Source organism: Trachemys scripta, chromosome 5, assembly GCF_013100865.1.
Source record: "Trachemys scripta elegans isolate TJP31775 chromosome 5, CAS_Tse_1.0, whole genome shotgun sequence".
NCBI lineage: Eukaryota > Metazoa > Chordata > Testudines > Emydidae > Trachemys > Trachemys scripta.
In genome coordinates this window covers 15188967-15204604 of record NC_048302.1, presented here as the reverse complement: position 1 = coordinate 15204604, position 15638 = coordinate 15188967, and the positions used below count along the sequence as shown (strand labels likewise).

The 15638-nt window shown below is 42.1% G+C and overlaps 1 protein-coding gene across 1 annotated transcript in view; it reads right to left on the bottom strand.

The window, feature by feature from the left end:
* CFAP299 (cilia and flagella associated protein 299) overlaps positions 1–15638 on the bottom strand; it is a 399775-nt gene that overhangs the window by 252132 nt on the left and 132005 nt on the right. Inside the window, exon 3 of the mRNA XM_034772927.1 lies at positions 2388–2478. Coding sequence (XP_034628818.1) covers positions 2388–2478 — 91 coding nt within the window. The remainder of the gene's footprint in view (positions 1–2387; positions 2479–15638) is intronic.

Sequence of the window (15638 nt, the reverse complement as noted above, 5' to 3'; positions counted from 1 at the left end):
ATATATTTACCGTTTGTCTGATCAGCTTCAAAAGCAACCAGAGTCAGGGAAGAAGATCAAAATCACTGCAACCTCTCATAAAGCCAATGTTATTTTTGCAGAATTGTTTTAACACAAGGAGAGGGAATCTAGTGTCACTGTGAGCACAGAATCAAATAACTCTCAATGTCCCACATAGGAGGGATGAAAAAGCATAATTTCAGTCCATATGCAGCAGCAAAACCAGTGTAGTCTTTATTGTCTCATCAGCCAAGTTGTGCCACGAAGAGTTAGGTAATGTGAACTCATTACAAGCAGATCTTACTCTCCTCTATAACAAAGCTAGCAAACATGAATCAAGCCAAGTATGAAGGATCTTCTTCTCCTCAACTAGATTCATATAGAATAGTATGCATCAGTATTCTGGTCTAATAGATATTGCTACATGATGACTATTGATAACTCATTACTTTGCAGTACTAACTCTGAAAACAGGCCTACACAAATTGTGAGAAAAACTGATAGTGTGACAAATCCAGTCCTGCTGTTACTCAGTTTGGTCCGATTTGCTGTAGCACAGTGGATCCCAAACTTTATTTGTTTACACACCGTCTTCTTAATTGTTGTGAGGTAAACACTCATATACCATAGTCTGAGGATCCTTGCTTTGGTGAAAATCTCCAACGGCCTGTAAACTGCACTAAGACCCACAAGGTTTAGAGAATCTAGACAAGTTTCCAAATTCGGGGGGGAGGGGTGTCTCTCCTGTTACCAAAACTTTGTCAATTCCTACTTACCTCTCTGCTGAACAATATTTTATTAGTGCATTTGTTTGCATTTTTATAGATAAGACTAGAGAGAGTGAAGGAAAAGAAAAAGAGGAGATTAAAGGAAATATATAGGTATCTTCTCTAACTTTTTTTTCTCTTTGACAAAGGGAAAGATATGAGAATGAGGGCCAGCAAAAAAATATAGGGCTAGAATAGAATTTAGAGACAGAAAAGTCCTATTCAATTTTCCAATCTGTCATCTGACATTACAGGATTGTTCCCCTGACAGTATTCCGGAGTGCTCTATCTCATCTAAGTCTAGTGAAAAGGATTCCACCAGTTCCCACAGTCTAACTAAATTACGGTTAGGAAATCTTTTGTGATATCTAGCATAAATTTCCCTTGCTCAGTTTCGTTCCATTATTTCTCATCATTCCTCCCGGAAACATTCTAATCAAGTCTTACATGCCTCTTTAGCTCAACCATTAATCTCAGATGTGTAATTTTATCAAGAGTTTTTGGAAAATCAAAATATATTATCATTTCCCTGATCTGCAAAGGCAATCGAATTGTCAAAGAATTTCAATGGGTAAGTTAAGCATGACCTAAGTTAAGCCCCAGTTCTGCAAACTTGTGCATTTTACATGAGTCAATGAGACTATTTATTTATTTTGATTTAAAAATATAAAAAGATGCCTATCCAAGGCTCTAGGCATCTTAACATCATTAATAATACAATAAAATCCCAGCAGTATTAGAGAAATAATTTCACGGGAACTCAGCCAGCCAGCCACCTACAAAAACTCCTTTCTACTTCTTCAGTGTTATGGGAAGCATACCCTCAGCCTTCTCCAAAATTCCTATCAAACAGATGTCTTTTGCAGCGCGCCTGGAAGGTCAGCAAATTCAATTTTTCTGGTCCAAAGGGGGAGTCATATTCCAGAGTCCTGGAGCCCCTACAGAAAATGCCCTGCCAGTTACCTTCTCTCTTTTATGAGCGAGACCCAGTTTGGGCACTTCATCGGACTACAACTGTGGCAGTACGGCCCGGGTTAAGAGGCAATCCTTCGGGTACGCTGGTCCCATGTCATATAGGGCTTTATAGGTCATAACCAACACTAAATTCTCTTGGAGGCCAGTGGGCAGTAGATTCCACAGCATTGGTGTAATGTCATCATAGAGTGATGCCCCGCTCAATAAGAGAACCACAGCATTCACATGTGTGTAATGTTATGTGTGTGCTTAAGCAGCCACAAGATTGGTGCCTATATCCTTAACAAATATCCAAAATCAAAATGTACTTCTCTAGGTGTTCTCCTATTACATCCTTTTGTATGGTTTCCAAGATTCGCTCCACCAATACCGTTAAATGTACCTGTCTGTAGATTCCTGGTTTGTCTTTTCATGCATTTTGTCAAAAACAGACCTACAGTATCATTTGTCACTTTCCAGTCCTCAGGGAACCTCTCCCAAATAGAACTTTTAAAATGCATTACTTGAGGAAAAAAATAGTTTTGCTATAAATTACACTAATAGATGTTTTAATGGAAAATGCAATATGTGCTACAAGGTAAAGATGGTAGCTTTAAATGTAATTTTTCAAACTATTTATTATTATAAGATCTCAAATGTACTCACAGCCATTTTCCCACTGCGGTTGGCTTCCTCCCTTTCTGCCAATGCCTTCAGAAAATTATCCTTCAGTTCTTTTCCTGCACTTGATAACGTTCTAGAAAAACAAGAGAATGTGTATTAATTATTATTATTACAGTAGTAATCAGTGGTCAGAACCCCATTCTGCTTGGTGCTATCCAGATATATATTAAAGTAGCAGTCCTGTTGTATTAAAATTTATGGAATAAATGGGCCCAGAGAGTCAAAGGTGTTTACATGACCCTGTCATTGTAGAACACTAAACCACCAAACAGGGTTCAGGTTTTTGAATACAAAGACCTCAGCCTGCTTAGTCCCATGGCAAAAATACCATTAAAATATTTTAAAACTTTTCTTAATGGTACAGAAAAGAAGGGAAAACAGTTAAAGTATCCAAAACATAAAGTATTAAGTAAGGCTTTCATTTTAACAATATCCCTTATTCCCTTTTGCTTTAGCCACAGGGAGTTTTTATAAGAAAAAAGACAACAGACAGTGCCCCAAAGAGCTTATTTTTTTTTATTAAACCATTCTGAGCACCTTACATTCCTTACATAATAATTGTACATGTCATACCAATTTAAAAAATAATAATTTTTCATTAGCCAAGATATGCTGAGTAGAAAACCTTGATTTATGATGCTTTCATTTGTGTGATTCCTAGTAAATCAGGATTAATGAAAACAAATATGTTACACCTAGGCAAGGTGTGGCTAATGCCATACTTACATAAGCATATCAACTTTTGTTAGCCTGTAGGTGTAAATTTTCTCTACACTTGACCTTTCAGTCAGCAACCTATCACACAGGGTACTGATCTGGTGCTCACTGAAGTCACTGGAAAGGCATTGGATTAGGATTGTAGGGCACAGAAACATGTTATTTATAAAGTGAAGGGAAGAACACCATTAGCACATTTTATTCAGGTTCTTGATACTTCTACTGGTTTTTCTACTTCTGTGCTATCAGGAGCAGAAGCAGCTGGACATATGAACTTGGTTGACCATAATCATGCATTATGCCCATTCTGAATCTTGAAACTCTAACAGGAACAATGTCTCTTTTTGCTCCATAAAAAAATGAAAGAAATGGTGCAGAAATGCTACTAAATCCTAAAAATTACTTATTGGACTTTTGAGTCTTGAAGAGGTACCCCAGAAATTAGACAATAATTAGGAACGAGAGCCTGACACCAGATAAATAGAAACCCACACTGAACCTTTGACAAAACCTTCAACAAACAATTGCTGTTTTTAAACAGGTTATACAAATTTTATGGGCCTGATCCAAAACCCCATGAAATCAATGGGATTTCTTCCACTGACTTACATTTGCTTTGGATGAGGCCTTATAGGAAAGAAGAACATGTCTGAATCATAACAGACTCTTAGGTCCATGCTCCCACACCCAACTAATGTAGGAACTAAAGAGATTTGTTCCCCTTTTCAACATTAAAACTGGTGATTGCTCATTGGAGTCTTAGACTCATAGACTCATAGACTTTAAGGTCAGAAGGGACCATTATGATCATCTGGTCTGACCCCCTGCATGCTGCAGGCCATAAAACCGTCCCTACCCCTTCCCTGGACTCTGCTGTTGAAGTCCCCAATCCTGTTTTAGGTGACTTCAATCGGCAGAAACCCTCCTGCTAGAGATCCCTGCCCTATGCTGCGGAGGAAGGCGAAAAACCTCCAGAGGCTCAGCCAATCTGCCCTGGAGGAAAATTCCTTCCCGACCCCAAATATGGCGATCAGTAAGACTCCGAGCATATAGGCAAGAGTCTCCAGCCTGACCCCGTCAGCCATTATACAATTTACCTACCATTTCTTGGTTTTCCTTGACTACTATGTTATACCATTAAACCATTCCCTCCATAAATTTATCTAACTTAATCTTAAAACCAGACAGGTCCGTCGCCCCCACCGTTTCCCTCGGAAGGCCGTTCCAATATTTCACCCCTCTGACGGTCAGAAACCTGCGTCTAATTTCAAGCCTGAACCTCCCCACGGCCAGTTTATATCCATTCGTTCTCGTATCCACATTAGTACTAATCTGGAATAATTCTTCTCCCTCCCTCGTATTAATCCCTCTAATATATTTAAAGATAGCAATCATATCCCCCCTCAGCCTTCGCTTTGTCAGACTAAACAACCCAAGCTCCTCTAGTCTCTTTTCATACAACAGGTTTTCCATTCCTCTGATCATCCTAGTGGCCCTTCTCTGCACCCGTTCCAGTTTGAGTTCATCTTTTTTAAACATGGGAGACCAGAACTGCACACAGTACTCCAAATGAGGTCTCACCAGCGCCTTGTACAACGGAAGCAGGACCTCCTTATCCCTACTAGATATACCTCGCCTAATGCATCCCAAGACAGCATTGGCTTTTTTCACCGCCACGTCGCATTGTCGACTCATAGTCATCCTGCGGTCTACTAGGACCCCTAGGTCCTTCTCCTCTTCCGTTACTTCTAACCAATGCGTCCCCATCTTGTAACTAAAATTTTTATTAGTCATCCCCAAATGCATCACCTTACACTTTTTACTATTAAATTTCATCCTATTCCTGATACTCCAATTCACAAGCTCGTTCAAGTCTCCCTGCAGGATATCCCTATCCTCCTCCGAATTTACAACGCCTCCCACCTTCGTATCATCCGCAAACTTTATCAGCCCACTCCTGCAATCGGTTCCGAGGTCAGTTATAAATAGATTAAATAAAATGGGTCCCAAAACCGAACCTTGAGGCACTCCACTAGTAACCTCCCTCCAACCCGACAGTTCACCCTTTAATACGACCCGCTGCATTCTCCCCAATAACCAATTCCTTATCCACCTCTGGATTTTCATATCGATCCCCATGTTTGTCAGTTTAACCAATAATTCCTCATGGGGTACAGTATCAAACGCTTTACTGAAATCCAGGTATATTAGGTCCACCGCATTTCCCTTATCTAATAAATCCGTTACTTTCTCAAAGAAGGAGATCAGATTCGTTTGGCACGATCTGCCCTTCGTAAAACCATGTTGTAATTTATCGCAATTGCCACTAACCTCCAGGTCCTCAACTAGTTTCTCTTTCAGAATTTTCTCTAACACCTTGCACACTACAGATGTTAAACTAACAGGCCTGTAGTTACCCGGATCACTTTTTTTCCCTTTCTTGAAAATAGGAACCACATTAGCTATTCTCCAGTCTAACGGGACCACCCCCGAGTTTACAGATTCATTAAATATTATCGCTAATGGGCCTGCTATTTCCCGCGCCAATTCCTTCAATATTCTCGGATGAAAATCGTCCGGTCCCCCCGACTTAGCCCCATTAAGGCATTCAAGTTTTGTTTCTACCTCGGATACGGTAATCCCCCATCCTGAATGCCCCTCTGTAGTGGTGCTAGTATCCCTAATACCTTCATTGGCCTCATTAAACACCGATGCAAAATATTCATTGAGATATTGCGCCATGCCTCGATTGTCTTTAATCTCCTCTCCGGCAATAGTCTTCAGCGGTCCCACTTCTTCTTTCTTTGCTTTCTTCCTATTTATATGGCTGTAAAACCTCTTACTATTGCTTTTAATTCCCCTCGCTAGGTCCAACTCTACACGGCCTTTGGCCTTTCTCACTCTATCTCTACATTCTCTGACTTCGCTAAGGTAAGTTTCTTTACTAATCCCTCCCCTCTTCCACTCTTTGTACGCTTTCTGTTTTTTCCTAATCGCCCCTTTGAGTCGGTCGCTCATCCAGCTCGGTCTAAATCTCCTGCTTTGTAATCTTTTTCCCTTTTTTGGAATGCAGGCCTCCGACAGCTCATGCATCTTTAACTTGAAGTAATCCCAGGCTTCTTCTGCCTTTAGATCCATTAATACGTTTGCCCAATCCACTTCCCTTACCAGTCCCCTTAATTTGTTAAAATTGGCCTTTTTAAAATTATAAACCCTAGTCTTTGACTTAATTCTGTTACTCCTCCCATGTATTTTAAACCGAATTAGCTCATGATCACTGGAGCCCAAATTGTCCCCCACTACCACTTCCTCAACGAGGTCCTCACTACTTACCAGAATCAAATCTAAAATGGCCTCCCCCCTCGTCGGTTCAGCTACCACTTGATGAAGGAATTGATCAGCAAGCACATCTAGGAACATCTGAGCCCTATTATTACTACTAGCGTTTGTGCCCCAATCTATATCTGGGAAGTTAAAGTCCCCCATAATTACACAGTTTCTATTAGTAATTACTTCTCTAAACACATTAAATAGTTCCTTATCCATATCCTGGGTCGATCCCGGCGGTCTATAGCACACTCCGAGCACTATCCCCGGAGAGGCTCTAGTAGTCCTATTACCCAGTGTGAGTATTGCCCAGACGGACTCTGTGTTATCTAATCCATCAACTATTATTTCTTTACAGCTTATTTCACTATTGACATACAATGCCACCCCCCCACCTTTACCTTTGTTCCTGTCTTTCCTAAACAGCGCATACCCCTCCATACCTGTGTTCCAGTCGTGACTGCCATTCCACCACGTTTCTGTTATTCCTACGATATCTGGTTTCAGCTCTTGGACCAAGAGCTCCAATTCCTCCATTTTATTACCTAGGCTTCTGGCATTGGTGTATAAACACCCTAATGTATGTCGTTTAGCCTGTCTCCCATTCGTAGCACTATAAGTTGCGGGCCTCCTTGCGTCCGTCCCCCCTGTCCTTCCTATGTCCAATCTCATGTCCCCGGCTATGTCTCCTCTCATTTTACTCACCTTTTCCATACTGGAATCTGGCGTGGAGATTAACTGTGCATCTCCCAACCTTCTCCCCAAACTTCCTAGTTTAAAGCTCTTTTGATAAGATGAGCCAGCCTCCCTCCCAGAAGTCTATTTCCTTCCCTACTCAGGTGAAGCCCATCCCACGAGAACAGGTGCCTGTCCCCGAAAGCCTCCCAGTGGCCATACATCCCAAAGCCCTCCTTATAGCACCACTCTCTTAGCCAACTATTTATTCTCACAATCCTATCAGCCCTTTGCTGCCCTTCCCTCGGAACGGGCAGAATCCCACTAAAGATAATCTGAGCCTCTATCTCCTTGAGCGTCTTCCCCAGCCTAGCATAATCTCCCTTGATTCTCTCTAACGAGAACCTAGCCGTGTCATTCGTTCCTACATGAAGGATTATCAAGGGGTTCTTACCTGCTCCTTTTAGGATCCTTTTCAACCGCAGGTCCACATCGCGTATCTTTGCGCCCGGTAGACAGCACACCCTTCTGTTCTCCGGGACCGCCCAGGTCACAGGCCTGTCCAATCTCCTCAGTAAAGAGTCTCCAATTACATACACCTGCCGTCGCCTGGCAACAGTGCAATCTAGTAATCTAGTCTCTAGTCCCTCTAGTCCTGACCTGTGCCTGTTCCTATCTTCCGTTATGCTCCCCCTTATGCCTTCCTGATTCCTCCCGGGGCCCAGAATTGGTGCTGTCTCCATCAACTCCTCCCCTCTCTCTCTCGGACTAGCTGCTCTTCTCTTCTTCCTCACTCTCCCACCTTCAGCCGCCACCTGGTGCCCCTCCACCTCGCTATCCAAACACTCGAACCTATTCCTGAGTTCTATTCCCCCCTCGCTGGCCCTTCTTTTCCTTGGCCTGCTTCTCACAGTCACATGCTTCCACCTCCCATGTTCTCCCCCTTCCATTCCCCTCTCACCGTCCTCTGCCTCTACCTGCGCTGCAGGACACTCTCCTTCAGCCCCTCCTTGCCTGTCCTCCATCAGCTGCTCAAACCCCCGCCTAAACTCCACCAGGGTATCTACCTGCATCTCTAGCCCCTTAATCTTTTCCTCCAGTAACACTATCAGGCGACACTTCATACACACATACCTGTGTTCCAGCTCCCCTGCTAAGACCATATACATACCACAGCTTCCACATGCCACCATCTGCATTCTGTCTGCTCCTGCTGCTTGGCTCATGCCTGCTGCACTCCCTGCCCACAGCACCTGTGGACTCAGAGCACACACCACACCGTGCCCTCCTGCCTCCCCCTTACCTCCCCCTGCAAACTCCCTCTCAAACTCCCCTGTTTGCTGCCGCTGCTCGCAGCTGTACCGCTGCCTGGCTGGGCGGCCGCTTTTATGGGCCCCTTGATCAGCCAAGCCCCGCCCCCTGCTCAGGGCTCGGCGTCCGTCCCAGCACCCAGCCCCTGCCGGCCCCTACTCTTCTCTGATAGGGTTGCCAAAGGTCAAACAGTGCCCCCTAGTTCAGTATAAGTCTGTAAACAAGACAATATTATAACTTTCTCCCACTGAAAATACTATCAATATGAATGTTTTAATAAAAGCAACTATATCTCTCCGTCTCAAGTAGGTAGTGTACCATGTCAGGAAGGACCTCGTGTGTCAACTGCCTATTCCACAATGTTTCAAATAGAACAGTGTAATGAAAACTCCAGGAGGAAAAAAAATGGGGCATCAAAACGTCCTTGTCCTGTCTAGTTATTATTTCTAGCTTCCCAGACACTTCTATAGAATCCACGAGAAAAACAAAGTTATCAACAGTAGATCAACATTTTAGATTTCAAATCATTTGAACCACTTTTCCAACAATTAAACCTTCAAAGCTTTTTATAACTATTTCTAAGTATGATATTATCTCTACACCAGAACACATTAGCATATAGCAAGCCATATCTATGTCTGAAATCAAATAGCAGGAAAACAGGCAGATTAAAAGGACAAATTATCATGATCCCTCTATACCCAACTCATGGAACATTTAAAAAAGTAGGAGGCAGAATACCAAGGTACCTCCAAAATGCACACATCCCCACTATCTTCCCACCATTATGAACATAAATCCAATAGACAGTTAAACACCCAGAATCATTAATATAATTATCTCAAACAGGCCCAACCTCTGATGTGGTCAAATAGCAATTTCACATACATTTTCTAGGACTGCCCATAATTTCAAATATGTGGGTCACAATGTGATGAAAACCTAGCCTATTCTATAGGAGAAACATATTCCCATCTACACAATTGGAAAAAAAAGAAGATGACATTTATTCAGAATTTTAACAAGATCAGCAAACACCACCACACTATTATAGAATCAGAAAAATGTAGGGCTGGAAGAGACCTCAAGAGATCACCTAGTTTGTCCCCCTATGCTGAAGCAGGACCAAGTATACATAGACCATCCTTGAGAGGTGTTTGTCTATCCTGTTTATAAAAACCTCTAATGATGGAGATTCCACAAACTCCCTTGGCAACCTATACGAGTACCTTATTGTTAGAAAACTTTCCATAATATTTAAGCTAAATCTTCTTTGCTGCGGATTAAGCCCATTACTTCTTGTCCTACCTTCAGTGAACATAGAGAACAATTGATCACTGTTCTCTTTATGACAGTCCTTAACATATTTGGAGACTTATCAGCTCCCCATCACCTCAGTCTTCTCTTCTCAAGACTAAACATATTCAGGGTTTTTTTTAATCTTTCCTTACAGGTCAGAATTCTAAACCTTTTTTCATTTTTGTTGCTCGCCTCTGGACTATGTCCAATTTGTCTATATCTTAAAAATATGGCATCAAGAACTGGACACAATACACCAGCAGAGGTCTCACCAGTGCCAAGTAGAATGGAATTTATATCTCTCATGTCTTATGTATGACACTCCTGTTAATACACCCCAGAATGACATTAGCCTTTTTTTTTGCGCAACTGCACTATATTGTTGGCTCATATTTGTGATCCGCTATAACTCCCAGATCCTTTTCAGCAGTACTACCACCCAGCCTATTATTCCCCCATTGCATTTGATGTTTCTTTCCTAAGTGTCGTACTTTGCACTTGTCTTTATTGAATTTCATCCTGTTGATTTCAGACCAATTCTTCAATTTCTCAAGGTAATTTTGAATTCTAATCCTGTCCTCCAAAGTGCTGGCAATCCCTCCCAGCTTGTTGTCAACCACAAATTTTATAAACACCCTCTTCACTCCATTATCCAAGTCATTAATGAAAATATTGAATAGTACCAGACCCAGGACTGACCCCTGAGGGTCCCCACTAGGTATGTCCTCCCGGTTTAATAGCAAATAATTGATAACTACTCTTTGAGAATGGTTTTTCAACCAGTTGTGCAGGCACCATATAGTAATTTCATCTAGATCACATTTCCCTAGTTTGCTTATGAGAATGTCATGTTGGACTGTGTCAAAAGCTTTACTAAAAATAAAAAGTCTACATAAATAAAAGTTTGCCCCTATCTACTACAGAAACCCTGTCAAAGGAGGAAATTAGGTTTGCTTGGCAAGACTTGTTCCTGACAAATCCATGTTGGCTATTACTTATCACCGTTATACTCTAGGTGCTTACAAATTGATTGTTTAATAATTCATTTCAATATCTTTCCAGGTATCAAAGTGAGGCTGACTGGTCTATAATTTCCCAGGTTTTTGTTCCCTCTTTTAAAGACAGATACTATGTTTGCCCTTCTCCAGTTCTCTGGGACCTCATCTATCCTCCATGAGTTCTCAAAGAAAATCACTCATGTTCTGAGCTTAGCTAATTCCTTATGTACCCTACGGTGAATTTTGTCAGGCCCTGCTGACTTGAAAACATCTAACTTGTCTGAACATTCTTTAACCTGTTCTTTCTTTCTTCTGGTTTGTGTTCCTTCCTGCTTGTTGTTGATATTAATTGTGTAAGGCATCTGGTCATAATTAATTTTTTTTAGTGAAAACTGAAGCAAGATAGACATTAAACACCTCAGCCTTCTTGGTGTTGTCCATTATTAGCTCTCATTCCCTACTAACTAGTGGACCTACACTTTTCTTCCCCTTCCTCTTAATGCATCTTCTTACTGCTTTTTATGTCCCTAGCTAGGTATAACTCATTGTGTTCCTTAGCCTTTCTGATTTTGTCCTTACATGCTTGTGCTATTCTTTTGTATTCATCCTTAGCAATTTATCCATGTTCCCTCTTTTTGTAGGATGCTTTCTTGATTTTCAAGTAATTAAAGAGTTCCTAATGTAGCCATGCTGGCCTCTTACTATTACTAGACTATTATTATTCTTACTGTCTTGTCTTCGCATCAGAATAGTTTGCTGTAGTGCCTTTAATATTGTCTCTTTGAGAAACTGCCAGCTGTCCTGAACTCCTTTTTCCATTAGGATTTTCTTCCCATGGGACCTTAGTCATGAGTTCTAGGAGTTTGTTAAAATCAACTGTCCTTATACTGGCATTCTCACTCCTTCCTTTTCTGAGAACCAGGAAGACTAAAATTTCATGATAATTTTCACCCAAGTTGCCTTCCACCTTCAGAGCCACAACCAATTCCTCCCTATTAGTCAGAATCAAGTCAAAAATGTCTGCTCTCTTGGTTACTTCCTCCACCTTCTGAAACAAGTTGTTGTTCCCAACACATTTGAAGAACTTATTGGACATTTTGTGTTTTGCCGTATGACTTTTCCAACAGATATCAGGGTAGTAAGCCTCTCATTACTACCAGGTCTTGTGTTTTGGATATTTCTGTTATTTCTCTAGAAATGGCACAAGCATCACCTTCTCCTGCTTTGGTGGTCTACAGTAGACCCCCACCCTTTCCTTCCCACATTTATCTTTACCCAGAGACTAAGACCCACAAGAAATAAAATCAACAATTACAACGTGGGCAAACAAAACACGAGAAATGTAACCCAAGACCCCTTTGAGGAGTGCTTGATAATAGCTAATTAATTCCAGTAACACAAGAGAAAAGGTAAACAATGACTTTAAACTGAAAATTACACTGCTCCTATATCTATGAATGTGCCAAACGCTTACTCATTTGGAGCCAAATCTGTAAAGGCCACCCAGCTTAGCCAATCAAATATCCCAATGAACTTCGGGAAAGTCAGATTTGGGTATCCATATACCTATTGGCAAATAAGGGAAACAAGTAGAATCTATTTGACTGTGTGTATATAACAATTCTGCACGAAATATCCATGTCTTTGTCGCACTGTCAGCTGAGTGCTGATAAGATACTGATATGTTTGCCACGTCTTTTACTGACACTGAAGCATGGTTAACTTACTAGTATGAATCTTACAGAATGCATTCTTCGTATAAAGTAAAGTCTGATTTTGTTACTGCTATTGATACATATTGCAGCTTAGCCTTGTGCTTAGGACTGCAATGGTTCTCACTGCAGGCAGAAAGTACACTGTTTCTAGAATTCTGCATTTGCTTTTGGACTGAGCTCCAGGCAGCAGAAACAATATGTTACTGCTAAATAGAGCCCTGGTCTTGCAGTGTACAAGGCCTGTGGTGGATCCAACAGACATCAGCATCCAGGAGGAACAGAGCAGCCCATACTAATCTGCACCTTTAATAAGACAGAAGCAGCTTCCAGACACTGAGCAGCAAAGTTTTAGCAGGACTGCTACTAGGAAATCTGGTAGGAAAAGGCTGTACTGAGGGAATTTGCCACCTTAAAATGTTTATTGCAAGGGAGTGTCATTGTCAGTCAATATCCATCTGGACTATCAAGGCCACTGTGTCATAACACGAGCAATAAAAGTTCTAGTTACGTAAGTGTAAAGTTACAATAAGTTACTAAGGCTCAGGCTCGGTGTTCATGCCAAGAAGAGGAGAGATTCACTCTCAGAAGAGGGTCCTTGGGCGGACTAGCATACCCATAGAACCCGTCCGACTGCAAAGCCTACTTCAAATCAATGCATACATTTTTTAAAAATAAATTAATAATCTGTGTGACTTTACCCGAATAACAATCTCATATTGCTGCTCTCGCTGCTGCAAAAACTGTAAAATAACTATTCAAGGACCTATGAGCATATAGAAATACTGCACCAAATTCCTGCATGTCATCTTATGTAGAACACCGTTGACCCAAGTACCTCTACTCATTTACTTGGTTTGAGCTAAACAAAATAAGCCAGTCTAGGGTTACCATATTTTGAGTGTCCAAAAAGAGGACACTCCACGGGGCCCCGCCCCCGCTCCAACTCCACCCCTTCCCCAAAGTCCCCGCCCCAACTCCGCCCCCTCCCCTGCTTCCCGCGAACATTTGATTCGCGGGAAGCTGAAGCAGGTAAGGGGGGGAGAGTGGGGGGAGGAGGCGCAGCCCAGTCTGGCCCCCCCGGCGTCTCCAGCCTGGGTCGGCTCGGGCCCTGGGGTGCTGGCCCCGAGCCAGCCCCCGGCCGAGCACCGCCGGCCCGACCCCCGGCCCAGCACCCCCGGCCCCCAGCCCTGGCCCAGCACCGCCAGCCCCCGGCCCCGGCCCAGCACCGCCAGCCCCGCATGTCCCGATTTTCCCGGACGTGTCCGGCTTTTTGGGATTTCCCCCCGGACGGGGATTTGAAGCCCAAAAAGCCAGACATGTCCGGGAAAATCCGGACGTATGGTAACCCTAGGCAGCCAGTCACATAAATCAATTAAGGGTGCCCAAGCAGGGGTTTGCACTGATTTAATTAAATTGGTTTAGAAATTAGGTTATCTTAAAATGGTCCAATTTTCTCATGTAGATAAGGCCTTGCGTGCATTATGAGTATTGTGCACACTCTTTAGAGTCATTTGATATTAGCCACTGCTAAAGACAGGAGAAGGTAGTTTTTTTCCCCCCTGGCATAGCAACTTTTACATTCTTAGCGTTGTGTTACTATCATTTCAGAGAAAAGATCAAGCACATTCCACTTTGAAAAAGCTCCCTCGCACACAAACAGGCTGAAGATTTGGGGTGTGACTAGCTTGGAATTCATCAAGGCTACAGAAATGTTTGTGCCGTCTTCCTGCTGGGGTAGGCGAGCAAGTTCCCAAGGATGGGAGGGGTGAAGGAAGGGAAAAGAGCTTGTGGTGAGGAATTCTGCAGCCTCCACCGTGCACTGCTCCTATTCAACTAGGTTTATTTAAACCTGAAAAACCTTGTTTAAATAAATACCTCAAAAAGGTTATTTCCTCAAAAAGCTGGAGTAAGTTCCTTAAAAAACTGCAGGGTTACAAATATGTATACCTGTGTGTAAATACTCCACTGCCCGGAATCATGCAGTTTGCCATTGCCCTTGAAAAATAGAGGAGAAGCAATGTCAACAAGCTAAAAATCAAAAATTGTGTTTAATTATTAGCCTGCAAGTTAGGTGTGTAATTATAGCATAACACAGGTAACCCTAACATGCAATGTGCTTATCACTCACCACTTCGAACCACTCCTGCCATTCATTTCATGCCTCACAATACTTGTTGAAGGGTGTTTTACAATGCAGCCACTTTTTATGAGCCTGCATTATCTCATGGCATTATCATTGTGAAAGGCAGCTCTGAAGAGAATTACCAAGTGCGCACATGGCTAAGTGTCAAATGAGTGGCAATTTTTTTTTTTAGCTGAATACAGCATTGTTTGTTTGCTTTTTTAGAAAAACATCTTCAAAGCTATTGATTCCTGCATTGCAAAGGAAGGGTTAAGAACTTAAAACACTTACAGGAAAGTCTGTCAGGAGATAATGTGGTTTGATTATGTTTCTTCACACTGGGTCTGATTCAGTGCCCATTGACTTCAGAAGTACCAGATCAACCTTGTTGTGCCTGACCCCAATTCTCCCCTTGCGCATCCCTCCTTGTGCACCGTTAGACATAATCTTGCCAGGACTATTTTATTCTTCCTTCAATTTTCTAGGCATTTAGAGCCTGCCCATAGTCAGTCCAGAACTACATTTAAACATAGTTCATGTAAGCAGGGTTCTAAGTATGATTATTTCTATTACAAGGGCAGAGTCAGGAATTGAACTCCAACCTCTTCAGTTCTAGCTCACTGCCTTGAACACAAGACCAACCTTGCTCTCAACTCAACTAATATTGTTCCCTTGAACAGAACACAGAAAGTGATGAACCGTGATCTAAATTATTTAACCAAGCTGTGCTATAGGACCGCTGTGGTTTATACCATACTTTGGTTGAATGGTTTATAAGATGATACTATTAGCAACCTTCTAGCAAATGCTCTGCAACTATAGTTCTTGAATTAACATAGCCCTGTTTATTTCTTCTTCTATCACAAACACATATGAAAGGTTTTTCCTGTGCAAACAGAAATGAGAGAGGGGAAAGCATTAGTACCATTAGCATTCCCGCTGCAAAGCCCTTCTCTGTGGACAGTGCTTAAATTAAATAATGCAGCTTAGAGAAAATAACAGGCATACTTTTCAGCAGGAGCTGAATTGGGAAAGTAGAACCCTATAGGGGGCAGAAGTCCTGCCTTTT